Source organism: Mirounga leonina, unplaced genomic scaffold (genome assembly GCF_011800145.1).
Source record: "Mirounga leonina isolate KUSES-001 unplaced genomic scaffold, KU_Mleo_1.0 Mir_91, whole genome shotgun sequence".
Classification (NCBI taxonomy): domain Eukaryota; kingdom Metazoa; phylum Chordata; class Mammalia; order Carnivora; family Phocidae; genus Mirounga; species Mirounga leonina.
Window position 1 is genome coordinate 48214183 of NW_023270839.1, and position 25564 is coordinate 48239746.

General features: G+C 51.7%; 1 protein-coding gene across 7 annotated transcripts; it reads left to right on the forward strand.

The window, feature by feature from the left end:
- The first annotated feature begins 486 nt into the window (after positions 1 to 486).
- PPCDC (phosphopantothenoylcysteine decarboxylase) lies at positions 487 to 25170 on the forward strand. 7 transcript variants are annotated; one of them, XM_034993671.1, is made up of 7 exons: positions 487 to 532; positions 4119 to 4279; positions 5481 to 5680; positions 19325 to 19420; positions 20272 to 20400; positions 24013 to 24181; positions 24617 to 25170. In XM_034993671.1, exons 2-7 carry the CDS (start codon positions 4210 to 4212, stop codon positions 24700 to 24702), a joined length of 750 nt encoding a protein of 249 aa, XP_034849562.1. In that variant the 5' UTR covers positions 487 to 532; positions 4119 to 4209; the 3' UTR covers positions 24703 to 25170. The 7 variants fall into 7 exon arrangements, with proteins under 7 accessions (XP_034849562.1, XP_034849567.1, XP_034849564.1 ...); XM_034993676.1 differs by having other exon boundaries at positions 24013 to 24108; positions 24617 to 24703; XM_034993672.1 differs by having other exon boundaries at positions 517 to 612.
- Positions 25171 to 25564: the final 394 nt, after the last annotated feature.

A 25564-nucleotide genomic window follows, 5' to 3' on the forward strand; every position in this document is an offset into this window, starting at 1 on the left:
GTGCTGACACTTTATCTAAGCTTCTGGTCATCCTTCAAGATTCAGCTTGAGTGACTCCTCTGAGAGGGCTTCCCTGCCTCTCGTTGTTTGGTCCCTCTGCTTCCTCATGGAGGATCTTATTCTGTAATTTCCTGTCCCCCTGCCAGTCTGAAGAGCAGGGAGGAGTCTGATTTAGCTCCGTATCCTGTGCATTTAAAACATAGGAGAGGCTCGGCAAATGTTCAGTATAAAGTGTCCCAATGATGTGCAGTGTGTACATGTGGGATGAGGGTGTGGGGTGAGGAGGTGAGACAATTAGGCTAGACCCAGAAGAGGGCACCAGCACTAAAAACGGCCACCGGGTTGTTCGCGGCAGGATTCTCCCGAGTGGACTACAACTACCAGGAGGCAGATACATAGACTACAGCTCCCAGAAGGCTGCGCGACATGTAGGCAGCCGGGCGCCCTCGTGAGACTGCGTGCTAGGCGGAAACAGGAAGGGGCGGCTGAGATATCGCGATATTTGGGGCTGCCCGAGACGCGCCAGGCGTGGGTGAGGAGGCTAGGGGTCTTTGGAGGCTGTGTTCTCTCGGCCCGGCGGTAGGGAGGCCCTGGGAGCTTCGCCGACTGTCGGTCCGCGACTGTTTATGCGTGACCTCACTTTGGCCCGCGCGCGCGCGTGTGTATGTGTGTGAAGGTTGTGAGTCCGCGGGGGTGTGTGACCTCAGTTTCCTATCTGCCCGTGAAGCTCAGCTCGCCACTGTGGGTTGGCGGCCGTGTCTGTGTGGGGACTGTCGCGCCTTTGGGACTGTACTTACCTGTCTGCCGGCGCATTTGGGACCTCTTCGTGGCTCGAGTCTGGAGTGGGCGATTTGTATCTGTGTGTTCCCACCCCTGCTTTGTGCTGCACTGCGATTGTTCAGTGCTTTTTAAACTAGTTTAAAAGGTGGCCCCATCAGTTCCCCTTATTTTAAAAATCGGTAAAATAGAAAAGGGAAAGCCTTGGTATGTTGGATCCTCTAGATCCGCCTAAAAGTGCTGATGGTTTTTAAAAATTAGAATGGGGCGCCTGGGTGGCTCAGTTGGTTAGGCGACTGCCTTAGGCTCAGGTCATGATCCTGGAGTCCCGGGATCGAGTCCCGCATCGGGCTCCCTGCTCGGCAGGGGGTCTGCTTCTCCCTCTGACCCTCCCCCCTCTCGTGTGCTCTCTCTCTCTCAAATAAATAAATAAAATCTTAAAAAAAAAAAAATTAGAATGAGGCTAAATTTTACCAGAGAAAAACTTTCTCCTGTCCTTTAGAGGCCTGTACCAGGCGATAAGCGGGAGAGATTGCTATAGTTGGAGAATTGGTGAATGTTTTGGGAGTAGGGTGTTTTCCCCACGTCTCTCGCAGTGGCTGTAACTACCTTGCTAGTAGCCAGTGTGTGTGCATGTGTGTGTGTGTGAATATGATACTTAGTTAATATTTTAAACTATATATAAATACATAATATATACAATATATATAATACAAATATGTATAATATATGTATATATCCCCAACATGTGCTCTTGAGGAGGAGTGCCTAAATTGGATTGCAGAAGCTGCAGAGTCAAGCATGCCTGCCTCTAGTGAGAGAGAAGAGCAGTTCTAGCAGAATGCTAAGGCCTTGAGCTCTCTCCTGAGTTCCTTGCCTTACCTTGGGGACAGGGATTTAAAGTACCCTGTGGCCTTTTAATGTCTTTGGATTCGGGGGCAGGGTGACATTTTGGGGAGCTAGAAGTTGCTCATTATTAGGAGGGCAGAATAGAGTGTGTTGACTGGTGGGAGATAGGGCCAGAGCAAAAGCCTGGGGCCAGGAGTGAGGGGCTTTAACGTTAGGCTAAAGATTATAAGCTCTTAATGGATCCTGGATCCCTGTTCCCCCAACCCCCCATGTTTGGTTCTGCTTTGTCCTAGGCCCCAGCCCCTCACTGTTCCTGTGTTGGGCAGTGTTTGTACTGTCTGGCCCTTTTTTAGCCCTGGTTCTGTGTGGCTCCACACATGCCCCTATTGTGACTGGCAGGTATTCCTGAAACCTTAACTCTGCCCTAATTAAACTCATCAGAGGAGGTTTACACATTGCAAGCTTGCCACAAGCAAGCTCTGGCTCTGCCTTTTTTTTTTTTTTTTTTTTTTTTTGAGAGCGCGCGCGCATGAGCAGGCAGGGGAGGGACAGAGGGAGAGAATCTTAAGCAGTTTACGCTCAGCGTGTAGCATGATGCAGGACTTGACGTGGGGCTCGATCTCACGGCCCTGAGATCATGACCTGAGCCAAAACCAAGAGTCCCACACTTAACCTACTGAGCCACCCAGGCGCCACTGTCTGGTCCTGTCTTTATAAGGGGTAGAGAACCTGCCATTTTTCTGGCTGTGACTTACCTGCATGACTGGTGTCCTGGTGTCCTGGGAGCTTGAGGCTCAGTAATCATAGCCTTCAGCCCTTATAACCTCTCTGCATGCTAACTCTTTCTGCTGCTCAAGAGTTCCTATGAGTCCAGCAAAGCCCAGAAAAATCAGGCGCTATCTACAGCACCTTGGCTGTGCAAGTAGGTGGTTCTAACAGGAGTGGGCTAGAGTAACAGACTTACTGGTTTGGGATTTGATCTTTTTTAACGTAAACATAAAGAACTACCAGCTATCACACTTCACAAGACTGTTAGGTTGAACCAGTTTGACCTTGCTTTCAGATGTTTGTTAAATTAACCACTTTCTGTTACTCAAGTACCTATGTCCCCCACCCCCAACACCCAACCCACACTCACTTTTCTCTAAAGGTAGGTAGGCTTTGGTCCTTAGCAAGTCCTGCTCAGCAGGCTAAGTTGTAAATCTTGGGCTGTATCACCTACTGTGGGGAAGTAATTGAAATTCCCAACATGGCTTCATGCCCTAGGTTGTTTGTTTGTTTGTTTGTTTTAAATTTATTTATTTAATAGAGCGCATGAACAGGGGTAGGAGCAGAGGGAGAGGATGAGAGAGAATCCTCAGACTCCCTGCTGAGTGTGGAGCCCGACTCTGGGTTCGATCCCAGGACCCTGAGATCATGCCCTGAGCTGAAATCAAGAGTTGGCCGCTTAGCCGAGCCACCCATGCGCCCCGTGCCCTCAGTTTAACTGATTGCTTTCAGTAACCAGTTCCTTAGGAATGATATCAGCTTGAATGTAGAGGAGATTTAGGGGCTGCAGAGATGAAGTTCAGCCTCTGGTTTGGCAGGAATCTCCCTGTCCTGGCACCAGTTAGCTGGGGTGGGACAGGGCCAGGGTTTGAGCTCTGGCAGGTAGGTTTCCCTGGAGAATCAAGAATATGCCTCCCTCACCTACTGAGGGTGCTAATCAGCATGCTGATCTGGGAAGGGGCTGGCTGATAGGTCCTCTAGATCCTGCCAGTTGTTAACAGGGCTCCCCAAGCCCTGGAGTAGACTCATTTCTGCTCTGGGCAAGCATGGCCCTGGCTGAGGCCCTGATGTAGAGCAGAGACTGAAACGGAGCTGGCAAACGGAACTTTGGGGGAGTCTTGCTCTAGGGAACTGGTCTGTGCTTAACTCCTGCTGATTAATTCCTGGGTCTGGGCATCTAGGAGTGGGATAATAGATCCAAATAGGATCCTCAGCTCATGTGGGTGTGTGCCTGAGTCTTGAAGGCAAATACTGGGCAAAGAGGCCCTCGGAAACCAAGGAGCCTCTGGAGTGAAGAGGAAGCCCCTATGGGTGTGCAGCCACAGATTTAGCCACTGGGTGATTCACAGATAACTTCCTCCTTGGGGTTTGCCTTGGTTTCCCCTCCCACTGCTGATTCTGCCCATTTCGAGTGCATCTTCCAGGACTCTTGTTTTTTTTTAAAGATTTTATTTATTTATTTGAGAGAGAGCACATGAGAAGGGGGAGGGTCAGAGGGAGAAGCAGACTCCCTGCCAGCAGGGAGCCCGATGTGGGACTCGATCCCGGGACTCCAGGATCATGACCTGAGCCGAAGGCAGTCGCTTAACCAACTGAGGCACCCAGGCGCCCCTTCCAGGACTCTTGTACAGAGAGCTCTTACTGGTGTCTTTCATACATTGACTCAGAAGTTTCTACTGGAAGGAGCTTCAGAGATCACCTGGTCCTACCTCTCTATTTTTCAGATGAAGAGACAGGTCCAGGGAGAGAAGTACCCTGGGCCAGGGTCACACACGAGCTCAGGAAAACAACCATGGACAGGGCCCAGGGCTCCTGATGCACCAGCCAGGCTTCTGTGCCAGTGTCCTGTGCCCAGTGTCCAGTGCACCTCACTCTGCTTCAGAAGGTACAATTTATTATTCCTCCAGCAGAGGTTCAGGGCCCACCAGGTGCCTGGCTCTTGGTGATCAGACCTGGTCCCACATTCAGGGAGCTTGCTGGTGGCAGTGGTGGTGGTGGGGAGGTGGAGAGGGAGAGGCAAGGAAACAGAAACAGTGGAATCACTTATTACCAGACAGGTGCATCCCAGAGAAGGGCCCATCTCAAATGATTTCAGGTGTGACTCTTCTCAACTCATCTACAGATTCCCCAAAGACAGTGGCATGTCTTGCACAATTCCTTTGCCCAGTGCTAGATGTCATTGGCTCTCAGTGATTGTGGCTGATGGAGTGGGTACGTTTTGCTGACCCAGCTTGCAGAGTGTAGGTTTTGGTGTGTCCGTCAGCTATATTATCTTGGGCACTTACTCCTAACGACATCTGAGGGCCAGAGGAAGAAACCAAGCATCTGGTCCCATGGGGGTGTCCAACATTCTCTTTAATGCTTGTTTCTTCCTGGGCTTAGATTTGCAGAGTGGTGTCTAGTTTGATCTAAAGGGACGGTGACAGAGAGGCAAATGTCTCCACTCCCTGGATCACCCAAATCCTCCTTTTGCCTAGGGTTTACCACCTCTCAGGCGCCCCTGAACCCGTGCCATCCTGCTACTCCCTTCAGTCAGTCCAGCCTCCTCCCATCTCCACCTCCAGGGTCCTGTCCACATTTGGCACCAGGACTATCTTTCTAAAATGAAAACTCACCTTGGCCCTCACTGCTCTTGACACTGCCCTTGACCTGATTGGAGCCTTACCTCCTGCCACCCCCTACCTCCCATCACCCTTTAGCCTCACTCCTAAGCTGCTCCTTTTTCCCCAAACCTGCCACCCTCCTTAGGCCTCTTCACCTTTGTGGGATTATTCCTTCTTGCATGGTTATTTCCTTCTTTCTCTGGGAAGCATACTGGTCCTTTAGGACTCAAGCTGAATGTCCTTGTTTGGGTCTCTGACTTCCTCAGACAGTTACTCCTGGGCAGCCAAAGCCCCCAGTGCAGACCTTCCTCACAGCACTGGGCCATATTACATGGTACCTGACCTTCTCATCAAATCGTGTGCCCCAGCCGCTGGGACTGCTCACCCCTCAGTAACCTGAGTATCTGGCCCAGGGTACTCAAGACAGTCTGGTCGAACATATGAATGAAGTGGGTGCCCCTTATTCTGCTTTTTGATTTTAAGTCCTGACAGAGCTTTGTGGAGGCCGTCCTGGCAGGCTCCCGGGATTCGAAGCCGTTAGACCCCACATGGAATCCAGTGCCTCAAGTCCGGCTGCTGCACCCTTGGTGAAGAGACAGTTCCATGTTCTCGTGGGTGTCACTGGGAGTGTTGCAGCCCTGAAGTTGCCTCTTCTGGTGTCTAGGCTTTTGGACATTCCTGGTGTGAGTATGCTTATTAGACAGCGTAGCAGTCTGATGGTGGAGAGCTGCTGCTTCTGGGGCCGGCCCATTTTTATGCAGTGCATGGGGTTTTTTGTTAATGGTGTTTGTGGAAGCCCTCTGTGTGCATTAGTGTGTAGGGGAGGCAGGAGACAGTTCAGTATAACGGGAACTAGATGAGAGGGTGTGGACAGTGTGAGGGGAGACTGGGAAAGGAACGCTTTGCTGAATAGAGGGTTTGGGTTCCCATATACTGATCCTGGTTCCCTGAGGTGCTGGTGTGGGAGGAGGGCTGGCTGGAGAAATGCAGCACAGTTGCGGTGTCCCCTTGCTGCCTTGGGCACCCCACCCCCATTTCATCTTGAACACTGCGCCTCTGTTCTCTCCCCTTGTTAGACACCTGTCTGTCCAGATGCACTGGAACGTCAGGGGTACCCCATTGCCTGCGGCTCTGGTTTCAAACTGCTCCTTCAGGTGTTCAGAGATGCCCAGGGGCCTCCACAGTGTATACATCAAAATGTACCCCCATTTTGATCAATTTTATATATTTATATATTTTTTTATATAGTAGGGTCCTGGGGCAGATTCTTCTTCGGGAAAAGTTCAAGGCTTTAAACAGTGTGAAATCCAGCAGGTACTGACCTCATTTCCTTGTCTGGTCTCTAAGGTCTGTTGAACTCCCACTGCCTACACTCCACCCTAATGGCCTTTGCTTTGGCCTGGCCCCTGCCAGACTGTGCTGCCCTCCTATTCCTCTGCCTCTCTAAATTCTGCACAAACACTTTACAAGAAAGCCTTCCTGGCCTGCTTCAGCCCATGTGGCATTGCTCCCTTCCTTTTAAAACTCATTTGATGAGGGGCACCTGGCTGGCTCAGTTGGTAGAGCATGCGACTCTTCATCTCCAGGTTGTGAGTTCGAGCCCCACATTGGGCATAGAATTTACTTAAATAAAATACCTTAAAAAAAACAACAACAAAATAAAACTCATTTGATGTATTATCATTTTTAAAAGATTTTATTTATTTCAGAGAGAGAGAGAGAGAGCACAGAGGGAGAAGCAGGCTCCCCACTGAGCAGAGAGCCTGATGTGGGACTTGATCACAGGACCCTGAGATCATGACCTGAGCCGAAAGCAGACGCTTAACTGACTGAACCACCCAGGTGCCCTCATTTGATGTATTAAAGAAAAACCTGAGATGGGCAGTAAAGTGGTAAAAACATGTTTTTTTTAAGAAAAACTACCACAATAAGGGAAAAGAGACCTCAGCAGAGAACTGGGCTTGATTCCAAATACAACAGGGAAAAGTGGGGGTTTATAGGCAAGGAGCGGGGTGGAGGGTGGTGGATGGAAAATTACTAAGAGGAAATACCAGGACTAAAGGGGGTTCTGGCTAAACTGTCCTGACAGGATTCTTAGTGCAGGCAGGCCAAGGTGATCAATCATCACATGGGGGTTGTTGAGGGATGAGGAGCCTGATGAGATATCTAGGCTGATCAGATATCGAGAGTGGGGGATTCTGGCTAAACCCACTTAACAGGAACTTAAGGACTAGGCCCCAGGATAGGCTTAGTCAAAAAAGTGGCGCAGAGGAGCCAGAGGAGAGTTTGGTCTGGGAGAGAATCTTGACCAAGGTGTGGGGAATCTTAGGTTGTCTTTGACATTGCTCATGTTGCACATTACTTTTGTTGGGTGCGCCACTGGGCCCCAGGCTGTGCTTTTTCCCTGTATCTACGTGGTACCTTTCGCAGTGGCACAGGTACATGTACCCAGTGTGTCCAGCAGGGGGCAGTGCTCACTTGCAGATGACTATGTCAGGACTGAAGGCAGGGGTGAGAAATCTTTTTTTTCCCCTTACTTTCCACAAACTTTCTACCCGGAAAGTCACCCCCTCACCCGACCCCTCGTGCTGGGACAAGCAGTGAAACAGGCAGCCAGAGATGCCAGCCAGGCTAGAAGGGGGAAGGGAGGTGAGTCTCGTGGCTGCTGGGCACTGGTGCTGCTGGGCAATACCACCTGTGGCCTGCCCCACCCGTGGCCTGCCCCACCTGTGGCCTGCCCCCTCTCCCCCATAGGCCCAGAACCGTTGGTAGGAGCTGGCTCGCTAGACCTGTGAGGGCGGGAAGCCGGGAAGCCTGGAGGCCTGGAGGCCTGGAAGGGGTTGTTGCAGCAGTGACAGCCTCTGCCCCCTCGGGAGGCAGGGAGCCATGCAGTTCCCTTTTCCCATAGCCCCAGAGCAAGTGGATTTCCGGACTGGGGAGAGGGGGCAGGGCATCCTATCCCAGGAAACAGATGGGCAGCCTCAGAGCTGGGGGAAATGGCAACTCCCCCGCTTCCTGCCGTCCCGTGCAGCCAGCATTTACAGGGGTGTGAGGAAAGGGTTGCGTGAAGTAGGGAGGCTCTCCAGCCCACCCCAGGCCCTGGCCCTCTGACAGGGACAGGCCTTGTCTGGAACAGGAACTTGGCTCTCTCTTGCTGGCTGGAGCCCAGCTGAAAGTTAGGCAGCCAGAAGGGCACTGACCTAGGAGGGAGGACTTGGAGCCTGCCTTTCTCATTTAAAATAAAGGGGATTACAACCACCCATCCCCTCAGGCTCTTGTCAAGGCTTGGGGAGGGGACACCAATGAAAGTTTGTCGTCCTGTGCCAGGAGCTGTGCTTAGCTGCTTAACAATGTTTGTTTCCTGTCCTTCACCCTCTCCTTTCCCCTTGTCATGTCCTTTGGGCCAGCCACGCGGTGGGGTTGTTGGGGTTGGCGAGATAGCCCATGTGGGAAGAGCTGTGGGATCTACAGTCCAGCTGCTCCCGTGGAGGGGCCCGCTGCCCTCTCACTTCTTGGCCAGCTCATCCCGCAGGTAGAATGGCTCTCCGAGGAGCCTGGGTTTCCTTGGTGGAGTCCTTGTGAGACAACCAGAGGGGGACCCTTGCTTGGTCCGATGCCGTGGCCTCCCCACACTCCCTGATGGTACTGATCTCCCCATTGCCCTCTTTCTGCGTCACCCCCAGGAGCAGTCTGTCCCTTGGAACTGTCCTTCTCAGCTGCTTGCCTACATCATGGATTCACATGCTCAGGGCTTTCCTGAGCTCCTGAGGCATTTCTAGATTTTGGCCAGCAGACAAGCAGCTGAAGCGTGGGCTGCAGGGAGCTGGGTGATTCTACAGATCTGGCTCATAACTGCAGGTGTACCTCATTTTATTGTGCTTTGCAGATACTGAGTTTTCTTACAAATTGAGGATTTGTGCCAACTCTGCATTGAGCAAGTCTATCGGTGCCATTTTTCCAACAGCCCTTGCTCACTTTGTGTCACCTTTTGGTAATTCTCATAATATTTCAAACTTTTTGATTATTGTATTTGTTATGGTGACCTATGATCAGCAATTACAACTTGCTGAAGGTTCAGATGATGGTTAGCCTTTTTTTTTAGCAATAAACTACTTTATTTATAAAAATTTATTTTTATTTATTTTGGGGAGGGAGGGGCAGAGGGAGAGAGTCTCAAGACCATGGGGCTGGATCTCACAACCCTGAAATCACGACCAAGAGTTGGATGCTCAACTGACTGCACCACTCAGGTGCCCCACAATAAACCACTTTTAATTGAGGTATTGTTAGAAGTGGGGGAGGGAGAGTAAGGTATACTCCAGCCTGAGAAGGCACTTTGAGACTGAGAAATGAGCCACTCCATTCCATTACAGAGACTTATGCAGGGGGACTTGCCGATGAGTGGGAGGGCAGGCAGGTTGGGTGGGTGAGGGTCGAGGTGCTGCGCAGCTATGCTCTGCCAAGTCTGCACCTCAATCTACAGCTTTTATAGACTGAGGCATTGTGATGAGATCAACGAGTCGTTCTCTAACGTGGTGCCGTCTGTGTACCACCTCAGGGAAGGTCAGAACAACCCTTCTCACATTCTGGTCAGGGCAGACATTAACCACCACAAGGCCTGAACATGCAGTCTGGAGGGAGGTCATTGCTAGGGCACGAACAAGATGGAGAGTCCAGTATGGGGTCAGTGTTGTTTGCACTCCTCCAGGTACGCGTGTTGCTTTTTTTAGACATAATACTATTGCACACCTAAGAGACTACAGTATGGCGTAAACGTGACTTTTACATGTGCTGGGAAACCAGAAAACTTACTTGGCTAGTTTTATTGTGATATTTGCTTTATTGCAGTGTTCTGGAACCAAACTCGCTATGTCCGAAGGTAGGCCTCTATTCCTGACTCACAAGTGTGTCCAGGCATCCGAGGAGAGCCACTGGCTAGAGCCAGACCAGGGAGACTGTGGAAGGGTGCAGGAGAGGGGTGGATTTGGCCTCATGACTCACACACCAGCAGTCAGGCAGAGTGCCACTGCCAAGAATCCTGGGATACTTTCTGTGGTTGGGGGGAGTTGGTTAGTGGGGGCCGGCTGTACCTCAAGAGGCAGCCAAGCCTAGAGGATTTCTCATGCAGGGATTCTGGGCAGCTCAGGTCTTCTTTATGGCCTCGGTCTTCTTAGCCCTGCAATGAAGAGGGGGGGCAGCAGGTACTAGAATGATCTGTCTTCAAGGCCTCTTCTGGCACTAGTGGTCAAAGAGTCTAGAGATAAGGGCATAAAGGAATAGGACCCAAAGGCAGCCGGAGAGAAGGTCCTGGGATGCGGGAGCTTCAGGGTGTTTGCAGTTCCACAATTGTCATGTAATTGGGTGGAAGTTCTGTCTGAGCACCCCCTCACTTGGATGGAGGAGACATACGGCTCTCTAGCTTTTGCCCAGGGCTGCAGCCAGAGGGGCATTTCGAAAGGTGGAGAAAGTCTCCCATTTGGAGAGGTGGCAGGACAAGGTTAAGTTTCCATTCTTTTCTTTTCTTTCAGATTTTATTTATTTATTTGACAGAGAGAGACAGCCAAAGAGGGAACACAAGCAGGGGAAGTGGGAGAGGGAGAAGAGCAGGGAGCCCGATGCGGGGCTCGATCCCAGGACCCTGGGATCATGACCCGAGGCGAAGGCAGATGCCTAACGACTGAGCCATCCAGGCACCCCATTTTCTGTCTTTTTAAAAAGATTTTATTTATTTATTTGAGAGAGAGTGAGTGAGGGAGGAGCGAGCACAAGCTGGGGGAGGGAGGACCAGAGGGAGAGGGAGAAACAGACGCCCCGCTGAGCAGGGAGCCTGATGTGGGCCTTGATCCCAGGATCCTGGGATCATGACCTGAGCCGAAGGTAGATGCTTAACAGACTGAGCCACCCAGGCACCCCAAGGGTTAAGTTTCTAGAATGCCTGTCAGGACATTGACTACTGTCAAGGGTGGGGGAAAGATGGTCCCACTCTCATGCAATACGAAGTAAATTCTGCTTCTCTGGAGGACCATTTGGCAATATCTGGAGAGACAAAGTGTTCATAGCCCTTATTCACCTGTAGGATTGAATCCTGTAGGGTATAGAGATTCACTGTATGTACAAGGATGTTCATTAAAGCATTGTTTATCATTTCAAAACAAAACCAAAACTGGAAACAAAACGTCCAAGGATAAAGAGCGCTCTGGTGCAGTTTGGGCCCAGCCTCGAGATGGATAAAGGCAGCGGTTCAGAAGAATGGCTGGATCTCCATGTTGATGTGGGACAGTCCTCAAGATGTAGATGAAATGAGCCTGGTACAGGAGTGGGCAAACTGGGGCCCACAGGCCAAATCTGGTCTCGTTACCTCTTTTTGTATGGTCTGTGAGCTAAAAATGGTTATTACATTTTTAAGTGGTTGCAAAATTAAAAACAGAATATTTTGAGACATAAAATTACGTGAAAATTCAAATTTCTGTGTCCATAACATTTTATTGGAACACAGCCACACGATCATCTAAGTATTGCCCATGACTGCAGTCTCGCTACAACAGAGTTGAGTAGTTGTGACAAAACTGAAAATAGTATCAGGCCCTTTAGAGAAAAAATTTGCTGACCGCTGGTATATTGTATGGTTCCTTTTATATGTTCACATATCTGAGCCTGCAAATTTTCCTCTGGAGGTAGTCACCTTTGTGCAGAAATGGGGGCAGGAAGGGAGGCTTGCATTTTGTATCATTCTGTTCAATCTTCATTTTTTAATCTCTGTATATTTATTTTTAAAGTCAGTGGGACTCTTGGTGGGAAAATTATGGAACATTCTTTGCAACTTTATGCTTTTTTTTTAATGCTCGCTGAGAAAAGGAAGCGGGAGAAACGAGGCCTGGTTTGAGGTTTTCCTTTCTTTCGGCGGATGGGGGGGCGGGGGCGGCGCTACCTGCCTGCCCTATGGTCCTGTTGTGGAAACTGGTCCGTCCAGCTGTACCGCTCTGAGGCATTTATTTAGGTTTATGCTGGTTTGGCCGGCCCCTTCCGCCCTGGCCAGTTCCTCCAGGGAGTGAGTGCTGTGGTCTCCCTTTCAGGTTCCTTCCTTGAGAATTTTCTCTAGCTGGGGAAGGGCACAGAGGGACTGGCAGCTCAGTCCTGCATGAATGGCAGGAAGGGCTGTTGAGACCAGAACACTAGCTCCCCCAGGAGGCCCACTGGGAGGCTGATGGAGAATGGCTTTCCCCAGAGAGCCTGGTGGGAAAGGGCAAGAGGGCTGGGATGGCATAGTGAGCTGGATGGGCCCCTGAAGGCCATGTGGTTTAAATGGCTCATGGCTCAGAGGAGGAAACCAGGACCAGAGAGGAAGAGGGATTTGCCCAAGACCTGCCCCCCCCCATCCCCCAGCCAGTGAGCTGGCAGAACTGGTGCTTGGGGCCAGGTTTCTTGACTCCTGTCAGCAAGTGAACTTGAGGAGCTCAGATCTTGAGCATAGGCATTCTCTGCTCAAGCTAACCATGGCTGTGAGGATGAGAATTCCCAGGACATTGTGGACTCTTACCTGGTCTGCCTTGCTTCATGGTCAAGGTCATATATACCGCACCTACTTGTTAGACTGAGTCTTTGCTGAGGGCAGAGCTCGTATCTTACCAGCTGCGGCCCCCATGTATATGTAGGCTCAGTAAATGTTTGACAAGTCAAGATACCGGGCACCTGGGTGGCTCAGTCGGTTAAGCATCTGCCTTCGGCTAAGGTCATGGTCTCTGGGTCCTGGAATCGAGCCCCATGTGGGGCTCCCTGCTCAGTGGGGAGTCTGCTCTCCCCTTCCCTTTATCCACCCCTGCCCACACTTTTGCTCTTTCTCAAATAAATAAAATCTTTTTAAAAAAAGTCAAGATATCATTATGAGCTGGAACATTATGAGTTGGGACAGCCACCCAGCCAACCGGAACACCCTCAGGGATTTGTTAATGAAGCCACCTGCTCCATAGCTCCCCACCCTATGTGCTGACTGCCCTGGGCACCAAGAGTACTTTTTCCTAGAGTATACCCACCACCCCCACGCTCAGATTCGTGTCAGCTTATTGGCTGGTTCCCAGGCTTTGGGCACAACCAGTGTCAACACTGGTCAGCTTAGTGTCAGGGGCCTCTGCTGGATGTGCTAGCCCAGAGGCCCGAGCCACCAAAGCGCTGGGTTCCTTGCTCTGTGGCAGCGTGAGGCATGGCAGGTGTTCCTCCTTAGACTCCTCAGCAGCCTCCTGTGAAGCTATCATCGCCTGCCCTACTAGGAACACCTGCTCTTTTCGGGCCACTCAGCTGGGGGTTCTGGCTGGGTCTCTCCTTTACTTGTATATGCCAGAGCTGTGCTATCTAATACAGTAGCCACTAGCCACATTTGAATTTAAATTATTAAAATTAAGCCAAAACTTCAGTCCCTCAGTCACACTAGCCACACCTCAAGGGTTCAGTAGCCTGCATGTGGCATGGGGCTGCTGTGCTGAACGGCACAGGTGTGACATGTTTCTGTCACTGGAGAGCTCTGTTGGATGGTCCTGTAGAGAACTGGTTCTCACCTCGGGCAGCTTTGCCTCCCTGGGGACACTGGACTATGTTTGGGGACCTTTTTGGTTGTCAAACTTGGGCAGGGGGTGCTATTGGCTCCTGGTGATAGTAAGTAGAGGCCAGAGATAGGATGGGAGGGGGAAATGCAGGCCATGGGATTTATCTCATCCTATGGCTGTGAAAGTGCTTCTCCCCAAGTCCCTTTGGTAGTCTGCCCCAGAGGCAGCCTGGGCCAGACTAGGCCTAAAAGTAGACGTGGAGGTATCACTCCCAAATCTGTTTCCATTTCCCCCTCCCTGACTCTCCAGGAACCCCAGGTGGGATTGCTAATGTACCTTCAGTAGAGAAAAGGAAACTAGACTTGCCAACTGGTTTCAGGAAGGAACCTCTATAAATGCCAGGCAAAATGCAGATAGCTTATATAATAAGGTCTGGCCAAGCACAGAGAAGTTCAGGTTTTGTTTTAAGATTTTATTTATTTGACAGAGAGACACACAGTGAGAGAGGGAATACAAGCAGGGACAGTGGGAGAGGGAGAAGGAGGCTTCCCGCAGAGCAAGGAGCCCAATGTGGGGCTCGATCCCAGGACCCTGGGATCATGACCTGAGTCGAAGGCAGATGCTTAACAACTGAGCCACCCAGGTGCCCCGAGAAGTTCAGGTTTTAAATATTAGATATAAAAACTCTTGGCAGGGGCCTCACCAGGGGACCAAGCTCTGGCTGCTTTTCAGGAACTCTCCAGTGTGTGGGAGATTGTTTTAATCCTAGCTCTGCTTCTACAAGGACCCATGAGGGGTATAAGAAAGCCAAGGTGGGTTCCTGTCCTTAAGAGTTTTCTGCCCTGCCAGGGCTTCTTGACATTTGCTAGGGGAAAGGTCAGGGTGAATGAGTGAATAGTCTATTTAGTATCTCAGAAGGTAACACAACATGTCCTTTTTTTTTTGTTTCCTTTTTTTTTTTTTTTAAAGTGTGCAGACCTAGGGCCTAGTCCTTGGCTCCCAGGACATTTGGCAGAGTGAATGAAAATGAAAGAACAAAGCCCATAGGGCTGATGAATTAGATCAAGTGACATCCCTCTAAAACCAGAAAAACGGGCTTGGGCCTGCTGGACAGCCTGAGGGTCAAGGAGAGGTAGCTGCTTCAGTGGGGTCAGGGGACGGGCATCAGGAAGGACTGGTTCATCACATACTCTTCACATTACTCTTGAGGTAAAGATATTGGCCCCAGGAAGCTCCCTAACGATGACTGTATAACCTGGGAGGATAGCCAGAGAAGGATGGACTTCGAGACTGGGGGAGGAGCTCAGAGGGAAGAGTTCAAGCAGGGGCCCAGGGTGGGAGGCTCACCTGGATCCCTGGTTTGAACTCCCTAGGAGCCAGGGGAGGCTCAGGCCAAGAACTGAGAGGGAGGAGGGAGCCCCAGAACAGGGCCATTACCAAACTGGGAATGTTTCTGACTAGCCCTAGGCACAGTCCTTCCTTATGAGAACTGACAGGCAGTTTGGGAGTTAGGGAAAGTAGGGGAACTAGATCTTCAGGAAGTAGCTTTCTAGATTTCAGAATAAAGGATGAACTGGGATGTTCTTTTTTATTTTTTTCTGCCCCTACCCTGAACTAGGATATTCTTTTTTTTTTTTTTTTTTAAGATTTTATCTATTTGATAGAGCACAAGCAGGGGGAGCAGGAGGGAGAGGGAGAAGCAGGCTCCCTGCTGAGCAAGCGGAGCTCAATCCCAGGACCCTGAGGTCATGACCTAAGCCGAAGGCAGACGCTTAACCAACTGAGCCACCCAGTCACCCCTGAACTGGGATATTCTTACGTGGCACATTGTTCAGGGTGGCTGGGAAGCCCTTAGAGATGAAAGACAGTGATCCCCATGAGGAAAAGAAGGCAGTATCCAGAAACCGATATGTCTACCTGGGAAGCTCTCTGTTGAAGGAGATTGGAAAACAGTTAAATGGAAAGGAAGACATGTAACCAAAGACGGAGGTAAGAGCTTGGCCCAGAGGCCACCAGAATGAACTGAACCTTGCCCTGAAACTCAGGACGACCAATAGGGCTGTTACATATATTTGGGAGAGGAACGGGGAAACGGCCTGGTCTTGGAGGCCAATGGTATAATATTAGGAGGGAACAGAAAGAAACCAGAGAGACTCTTGTGTCCCATTTTGTTTCCATCTTTTGAGCTTGAAAAAGCAGGACAAATGGTGATAGAAGGGACTTGAACCCAAGTTGGGTGATTCATCTGGGCAAATTTCTGTCTGTCTGGCTGCTTACAGGATGGGTGGGAAACAGCAGAGGGCCTGGGGGCTAGAGATGACTAATGTCTGTTTATCAAAAAGGCAAATTACCATAGACGAGGTCTGCAAACACTTAGAAAAGCTCTCAGAAAGTGGTTGTCTCTGGGGCTTGATCAGGCTCATTGGGAACAAGGCCTAACAATTTCAGTTTATTTTTTTGGACCTCAAAGTACTTCTGGATTGAGGTGAGGCCTTTAATAGAGTCTTAGGACATCCCCCTGGACCACCTGACAGTGATGTCAGCACTGTTTTTATAAACAGTGAGAGATCCCACTTTGAAAGGACTTGTTCTTGATTCCTTCCCACCTCCCACCCCCACCCCGTGGACCTTAGGGAAGAGCTCTGCTCTTGACCTTGTTCTGTTCATGATTTGGTTCCTGTCTTGGGGTGGGGGTAGCGGGCTCCTGATGGTGGTGCTGGCTAAGAGCAGGACTGAGATCTGAGGAACTCTCTGTGGGCCACCTCTGGAAAGTAGAATTTACCAGGGAAGTGTGACAGACTGCATTTGGGACCAGAAAAGTAGCTGTGCAGGTACAGGCTGGGGTTTGCGGCTTAGCAGCAACATGGTGAGAAGAACTCTCTTGAGCTTGCTGATTGCAAACCACATATATGTCAGCAGGAGGATGTGGCTTCCGGAAGAGGTGCTGTGGGCTCAGGCTCCACAGACAGACACTTAGTGGGTGCCAGGGACGTGATGCTCCAGGTCCCCTGAGCCTGACCCAACGACAGCGGGCAGGCAGAAGAGATGCCTCCTCTGTCTCTGAGTTCTTCAGTTCTGGGAGATTCCATTCCATTTCTTTCGTGATTTTTCTCACCTCCATTTTTCTGCTTTCTGCAACTCAGGCAGATTTTGGACCTCTTGAATTGATCTTCTTATTTTCTCATCTATTTTTCTAACGTTATCCATCTTTTTTATCTTTGTCTTCTTTTTTCTGCAAGATTACTTCTACACTTATTCTGAGTTTTTTATTTCACTGTTTATAATTTTGATGTCCAAGAGTTCTTTTTTATTCCCTGAATGTTCATAAAAAAACATGAGCATCTTATCTAATCTGCTAATGCTTCCTTCTACTTTCATTTTCCAGAAATGTGTGGACATGTCTTACCTGCTAGTTTCTGGGGTTGGTTGGTTTGTTTTTGCTTTCACTTTATTTGATTTTTTGGTCCTCTTCTCTCTGTTCTTGGTTCATATCATTAAAAAAAAAATCCCTTTTGGGGCGCCTGGGTGGCTCAGTCGTTAAGCGTCTACCTTTGGCTCAGGTCATGATCCCAGGGTCCTGGGATTATTTTGGGGGGCAGCAGAGTTTGAATGTACCTTATTTAACTGAAAGTTTATTCTTTTAACATTTATATATCCTTTTTTTTTCTTTTTAAAAAAGATTTATTTATTTATTAGAGAGAGTGTGAGCGGGGGGAGGGGCAGAGGCAGAGGGAGAAGCAGGCTACCCACTGAGCAGGGAGCCTGATGTGGGGCTCGATCCCAGGACCCCAAGATCACGACCTGAGCCAAAGGCAGATGCTTAACTGACTCAGCCACCCAGGCGCTCCACCTTTTTTTTTTTGTTAATGTTTTATTTTTAAGTAATCTTTACACCCAACTTGGGGCTTGAACTCACAACCCCCAAGATCAAGAGTCACAGGCTCCACCAACTGACCAGCCAGGTGCCCCGATATATCCTTTTGTTTTAAAAGTGTCTTTTCAGACACATTTTGATGTGATAGAGGGCTTTAAAAATCCACTATGAGAGTCTGAATTTTGATCAGGGAATTTAGCTCATTATCTATTACTCTAATTACTATTATGTTAGGACTTAACTTCTGCTGTCTTACTCAATGCTTTCTACTTGTCATGTGTCCTCTCTGCTTTTTTTCCCTTTCCGATCCTTTATTGTGTAGCTTGAGTTTTCTGCTGGTTTGAAAGTGACCTATTCTTCTGGTTAGCTCTAACTTACCGTTCCCCTGTCTTACCTTGCCACTGTCTTGTATCTTGAGAGTCTTGGCACTGTCCTGCCTTCCTCTGCTCTCTCCCTGCCTGTGCTGGTCCCGGGTGGGCTCCAGGCCTCGGTGCCGTGGAGAGAAGGCGGCCCTGTTCCTCCGCCATCTTGTTCAGAGCTGCCCTGGAGGGAGCACCAGTGCTCAGTGGGAGTTTGGTTTAAATGACCTTTAAAAAGGTCACTGAGGTCTTGCGCGAGTTCTGGGGATGGTAGATTCTAAGGGAGAGTGAGGGAGAGTGGACATGTCTGAGAGCTCTCCAGTAGAGCTAGAAATAGCAGACCTTCTGAAGTACCGAATTTTGCTTCTCTGAGATGTCTGCTTCCTGGTCCCAGCTTTGCTCTTACGTGCGTAATGCTGTCACTGCCGCAGGATAGGCAGGAAACAGATGAGGAGGGGGGCCTCAGTGAGACGATAGGGAGGGATGGGGCTTCTGTGAGTTGGCATGGGCACGCTCTATCCCAAGAGGCAGCTGTGACGCAACACCACCATTATCAAGTAGGAATGTGGGCCCCAGAGTGCCAGAGCTTTTAGTTTTTCAAGAGAAGCCAAGAAATTGGATTTTCTATGTGAAATCTCCCAATCTGTATATATTGGCTCAAGAATGTTTATAACCTCATGCAGGCCAAGTAGCATGTCTGCAGGCTGGATCTGGCCTCCATGCCACACGGGATTCCTGTTGTAGCCAGTTGATGATTCTGTCCTTGTCACCCTTGACTCTTCTGTCTCCTGGATAAATGTCCCCTAGAGATGTGATTTTCTACACCCTTCCCCTCCCAGCCACTTCTTTGGAGCTCGTTTACTCTGCCAGTGTATTGGTTTAACACCTCATTTTACGAAGGATGGCAACTGGGTCTAGTGCTGTCCACACAACTAACCGTACCCTTGTTTGCATTATGAATTACTTGTGAATGAGGAGTGTGAAGGTAAACTTCATTCTTGCCCCACGAGTGTAGGGTACACAGGTTTTTTTTTTTCCTGGAGTCTGTCTGCAACCAGAGCCCACGAGGCCTTGTTCCTAGAAGTATGAGAAAGGACTCTGCCTTGTTTTCTCGCTGGGGCATGGATGCAGCCACCGCGTGCCAGGCCCCAGCTCCCCAGTACCTTGGCCTGCAGAGGGCAGGGTTGCGGTGTGGATTAGAGCTCTTTGGGGTGGCTCCTCTTACCCTGCATTCCTTCCTGTCTGCCTCTGCCTCTCAGCCCGAGTGGCAGGAGCCTGCAGCTTTATATGCACTGGGCAGTTGGTGACTCATTCCTCAACAACCCCTCAGATAGGGAAGTGAAACGGTCACATCTGGTGGGGCCTGACCTTTGGGTGACATCGGAAGTAGCTATGCAAACATGGGGCTCACTGCCGAGGAGGGAGAAGTCTTTTCCACAGCCATGCTGTGAAGAAGGCACTTGCCTGGCCTGGCCCCGTGCGGCCTCCAGGCCGGTGGCTCTGGTAACAGTTTCCTTTCCCTCTCCCTCTCCACCTCCATTGTTTTCTCGGTGACAGCTGGAAGTAGCAGTGGTCACAACCGAGAGAGCCAAACATTTCTACAGCCCCCAGGACATTCCTGTCACTCTCTACAGCGATGCTGATGAATGGGAGGTCAGTGCATGGGGGCCCCAGGGCTGAGTTCCATCGTGTTTCTACCAGCAGGACAGCAGTGTCCTCCCTGCTGCCCGTGGTCCTGGAGGCCAGAGCAGACGGGCTAGGCTCAAGTCAGTGGTCAAGGCCCTCTGGGCAGAGGCGATGAGGAGAACATGTGTGTAGCTTCTGGCCTGCGGGAGGCCTGAAGTCTCCTCCCACCCCAGGCAGAGCTTGGCCCTGGCCCCGTGCCTCAGGTTGAGTGTCCTTGCACTTATCTGGGCTGATGAAACCACAGTGGAGCTCCGTTCCCACCACCCTTGTCCACGTGGCTCCCAGTATCAGGGCTGTGGAGGGCACCTCACTTCCCACGGCCGCTGGGCTCTGCGTCTGCTCTCCCGCAGCGGGGCAAGCACCGGCCGATTCACCAGACATCGAGTGTGGGCCTCACAGGGGTGCCCTGCCAGGCATTTTGAAACATTCTCAGCCTAGAACATTTCTGGCTGGCCTGTCTTCTCCACCCCACCCCCTCCATTCTCGCCGCCCCAGAGCCCTTCCACGGGCTTGGACAACCCAAGCATCCGCCTCAAGCAGACAGGCCAGGAGTTCCGTGCCAGATGTCAGTTCTCTTGAAAACCAAACCATAAAGGGAATAGCTTGGAGAGACAAGGGGTGTTTGTTTCCTCAGGCCTGGTTTCTCTCAGGCTGTCGGCTCCACAGCTGGTGCTCACCAGCTTAGCTGTGAGAGGGAACAGTAGTGGACTTGGACAGGGCTTGCTCAGGTGGTCTCCCTTGGTTTCTGACTTACGTATACCTCCCTCCGCACTGAGAGACTAGCCAGCTTAATGACCCCGTTTCCTTCCCTCTGCCAGATGTGGAAGTGCCGATCTGACCCAGTTCTCCACATTGACCTGCGGAGGTGGGCCGACCTCATGTTGGTGGCTCCTCTTGATGCCAACACCCTGGGGAAGGTGGCCAGTGGCATATGTGACAACTTGCTTGTGAGTGACTCTACCCTCCTCCCTCCCTGGGCCTCACTCCTGGTTTGCCGAGCTGCAGACTACCTTTGTATGGGGTTCTTGCCTTGGAATTCTTTTTATGGTGGGCTGATTTGCCTGGAACACTGTCCCCCTGGACCCCCTCCCCTCCACCTGGTGTCACCTGTGTTCCGGCCAGTGGACAGATGGATGGATTCAGCTTGTGTGTGCTCTCTGAGGGTGTCCACCTCTCACCTGCCCCCCTGATGCTCAGCTCTTCTCCCTTTGTCCCTCATTCACGGGCTGCCCTTAATGTGCTCTTCTGTTGGTCTCCCTGCCCAGCCCCACTGCCTGCCCTCCTTAGCCCTGCCTTCTCCCCAGGATCTGGATATCCACATGGGCGATCTGATAAGAGTGTTTACTTCCTCATGGATCTCTTGTGCACACTTATCTCTCCTGTAGCATTGGCCACAAGGCAGAAATGCGGTTTTCCTGTGTGTTAGGGAAAGCTTAGAGAGGAAGGGAGGAGAGACGGTGAGAGGTGCCAGCTGATGGCTGGTGGAGGAGAGGAACAGAAGTCCAGATGCACAAAGTGGGGATTGTTCTCGGCCTAAGGGACCTCCAGGGAGCTGTTGTCCTAAAGGCCTTGTTTATATGATCCTCCTGGGAAGAGCTAGGTGTGTCATCTCTGTCCTCTCTCCTTCTCCATTATTACCCCACGTCCCTCACGCATTGAACGTTTCCCTAACATGAACCGAGCCCCATGCTGAGAGACACACAGGATACGGGGAACTCATAGTCTGGAAGGAGAGGGTTGTTGGTTACCCACACAGGTGAGAAGGAAGTATGCTCTGGTGTGTGGTACAGTCTTCAGTGACCCCAGTTGGTCCTTTGACAGTGGACAGTGCTGGGCATATAGTAAGCCAGGAGCAGGGGTGGGGGAGTACAGAGAAGGGCGAGCCTGGGGGCAGTGTTATTCAGAAGGCTTCCCAGTGAGGCTGGTGTGTGGCTGACCGGGCAGCTGGAGCAGGTGAGGCTCCAGGCCACTTTCACCCCTGTAGGCCTGAGTGGTATATGACCTGCACCATCTCAGCAGATCTCCAGGCTTCCCACTGGCTGGCCAGCACCAGCTGATGTGATGAAGCACACTGACCTCTAGGAGGTATGCCCCAGGCTGGGCTGGCTCTCGGACGGCTCCTTTCTTCCCCTGCAAAACTCTGCTTCCCTTTTTCCTTCAAAGCTGCCCTCACTCCCTGAAATCTTCAGGGTTCCCTCCTCCTGAATTGGCTGAACTGAGGCCGTTTGCCTCAAAAGGTTTCACTTGAAGGCACAGATATTTCAAGGAATTACAAATCTCATAGTTTATTTTATTTTAGAGTGAGCAAGAGAGAGCAGGAGCGAGGGGAGGTGCAGAGGTAGAGGGAGAAGCAGACTCTCCGCTGAATGGGAGCCCAACATGGGGCTCGATCCCGGAATTCTAGGATCATGACCTGAGCCGAAGGCAGATGCTTAACCGACTGAGCCACCCAGGCGTCCCTCTCATAAACTTTAAATTGTCATCATCCTTGCCCTATGGCTCTGTACTCACTTAAGAGATGTTTTGTCCTTTTATCCCTGAAAACGTCGCCCCGCTGCCCCCTTCCTTCAGCTCTCCCTTTCCAGTGTCTAGAACTTGGGGTGCCAGAGGAGCAGCGTGCTAGGTGTGAACCTGTGCGCCAGGTCTCTGGGCCCTTGGCCTGGGTGAGGTGCATCACCATCTGCCCTCTGGCCCACTTGGGTCCTCGCCCCTTCTTTGTGCTAAATAGCCAAGCAGAGGGGCGCCTGGCTGGCTCAGTTGGTAGAGCATGCAACTCTTGATCTCGGAGTCGTGAGTTTGAGCCCCATGTTGGGTGTGGAGATTACTTAAAAAAAAAATAAATAAATAACCAAGCAGAACCAGAAAGAGGAGTGACTTCCCTGGGTCGCCAGTCTAGCTGGGAGCTGGTCTCCTGATCTGGATCTAGGCCTTCTCTCTGCCCAGGCAGCTTCCCAGGGGCAGAGCTTGAGGTACTGAACAGAGCCCTGACCAAACAGACGTGACCGTGGGAACTGAGGCCTCCTCTCATCCCTCCTGCTGCCAGAAGGTTCAGAGGACTGTGGTTTGTCTGCGAAGGGCTGAGGTGCGAGGTGAGGTGGGAAGAGCTAGAGAGGCATGGGACACGGAGGTATTGGGTTTGTCTTCTGGTTGTTGGTGTGCTGTGCTTCGAAGACGCTTAGAAACCCCAAGCCAGCGCCCACCACACTCCACACGCTGCAGGGGGCTGCTTCTAGGTATGTTCGTGACTCTTACAGAAGCGGCAGGTGGCACGGGGCCAAGAGGAAGTGTGACTGAAACTGTCCACTCAGCCTGGTTGCCACATTGAGAGGACTCGGTGGGAAACAGACGCTGGTGTCTGGGTCTACACAAGCAGCCAGGTCCTGAGGCCGCGGGCCGTCCCACTTCCTTCCCGTCCCCAGGAGAGGGCAGGGGCACCGAGAGCGCCGGGCATCGACTCGGGCCTGCTCCCGGCATTGTTTTCTGGATTGCCCCCTCTCTTCCCACACGGGCTGCACTTCAGGGATGGGGTGTGCTGACCACTGTCTCCCCAAGGGGCCCACAGCTGGGAAGGAGGTGCCAGAGCAGCCGGGGAACCTCGGGGCAGCCCCTGGCCCCGGGAGCCAGTGCTACTCTGGTGGTACCAGGAGCTCCTGTTTCGGGAGCCTGACCTTGGTGCCAGGCCCTGTGTGAAGAGCTGCAAGCATTTCCAGCCTCTGTCCTCACAACCATCCGGTGAGGGGGGCTTTTGCAAAGAGGAAGCTAAGACTCCCGACATTAAATTACTCCTCCAAGTCCTCCCGGCTTGAAGCAAGAGTAGATAGCACAGTCGGGATTTGAACCCAGGTCTATGATTTCGCAACCCGCTGGGCGGGTGGGTCTCTTTCACAGCTCCTCTGGTGTGTGACTTGGTGGGATGGCCTGGAACTCGGGAGGTAGTGAGGCTGTGTGGGACGGTGGAAGGCCCCACGGGGCGGCGTGCAGGGCTTCATGCCCTGGATCGTCGTCTCCATGGGAGCTTGGGGAGTGCAGCTTTCCCATGTGACGCGGACAGCACCTTCTTTACAGGGTTGCAGTGAGGTGCGTGGGATACTGCAGAGGAGAGGGTTTTTGTCGTGTGGAAGGTGTTCTCATGCCAAGCTTTAGCCGGCTTCGAAGTAGAGCCGGAGTTGGGGTGGATGGGCCCCACCCGATGAGTGGTCTGGGCCTTTGCTTTGGGGGTAACTGCTCCCCTGGCTGGCTTCTGTCTGTGAGGTGTGTCCCACAGTGGAGAAGCCTTGTGCTTTGGCTCAGAGAGCGTGTTCTGCACAGGAGTGGGGGTCTGTGTGGAGGTGGCGGGGCCATTGCGCGTGTTGGGGGAGGACCCCCTGTGTGTCAGGCCCTGTGGGGAGGTGGAGAGGCTGAGGAGACATGAGACGGGGGGACACGGACAAGTCGCACCCCGTCATCCCAAGCCCTCTAGCTGTGACCCAGAGGACGGTGGGTAGGATTTGGGAGCACTGGGGAGGGGTGGCAGGCAGAGCGGCAGGCACCCACTCACCCCACTGGGCCCTTCTTCACAGACCTGTGTCATCCGAGCCTGGGACTGCCGCAAGCCCCTGCTCTTCTGCCCAGCGATGAACACCGTCATGTGGGAGCATCCCATCACGGCGCAGCAGGTGGGCCAGCTCAAGGCCTTCGGCTATGTTGAGATACCTTGTGTGGCCAAGAAGTTGGTGTGTGGAGACCAAGGTGGGCATCTGGCCAGGCTCATAGGCCATCCCCACAGCCCAGAGTCACAGTAGGGCTCAGCTCCGGGGTCAGATCTGGGTCCACATCCCAGCCTGTCGTGACCTCAGGCAAAACTGTTCTCTGGGCTCGGTTTTCTCGTCTGGGAAATGGAAGTCATAATTCCTCTCAGACTTGGTAGGATTAAACGAGATAGTATATGTCAAGTGCCTGGTGTCCCTGGCAGCCAGCCCAAGTACACAGTGGTTACTGTGACTGTTCCTGGGACCTGACCTGGGGGTGCCTTGGAAGGGACTTGATGGGTCTGGCTCCTGCAGACATGGTCCTGGCCTTCCAGGCGTTGGGCTTTGGGTGGAGCACTCGGGAGCATTGAGCAGGGTGGATGGGGGCTGGGTGCCTGCCTCAGTCTGCAGGCCACAGCAGAACCTTGCTCCCTAGGTCTAGGGGCCATGGCCGAGGTGGGCACCATTGTGGGCAAAGTGGAAGAAATCCTCTTCCGGCACGGTGGCTCTCAGCAGAGTTGAACCCAGGATTTCTGTCATGTGTGTCCCTCTGCACTCAGCGTGTTTTCAGGCCAAGTCTATGAAGAAGGTGGATGTTGGCAAAATACGGTGAAGACTTCTGCGTTTACTGGGGAGGAGTCTGTCCGGGGCTGGGGGCCTGACTTGCCTCAGGTTCAATTAGAACAAAGGCCCAGGTCCCAACTTCTTTCCAGCTAAGAGATGCCTGCTTTCCAGAACCCTCCTCCCCCTTCCCTGGGATTGGCACAGCAGGCTGCTGTACTGTACGTCCCTGTGCTCTGGGAGGGGGACTGAGGGATGACAGAGAAACCTTGATTCTCCCTGGTGCCTGGGAGCCGCTTCAGCTCCTTGGTGGGCTGCCCTGGCACCATGCAGAGTCAGAGAAGCCTGTGATTGGCAAGATGCTGAGATTCTCCGTAGATCATGCGGTGAGATCGGGGGGTAATGGGGAATAAAGAAGAGTGACCTGTAGGAGTCCGTGTCCTTCCTTTACCTCTGTCTGTGGTCTCAGAGATCAGGGGCATTGCTTGGTGTGGCTGGTGAAGGGTCGGGGCTGACAACTGACTGGCGTGTCTTCCTGCCAATCTCATGTGGTGGTTAAGACAGACCCTAGTTCAAATCCCAGCTCTGCCGTGTGCTAGCAGTGGGACCATGGCTCAGGGCTCTCAGCCTTTCTGACTCTTGCTTTCCTCATCTGGATGATCCTACCTTCATGGAGTTGTTGAGAGAATGAAATGAGGTTATGTGTGCCAGATACCTGCCTCCCTGCCTCTTACATAGTAATAAATGTCAACTAAAGGGAAGTTAAAGCTGGATATGTATTCATACCAGTGAGCTTTGCTAACATTTACTGAAATAGACCCTC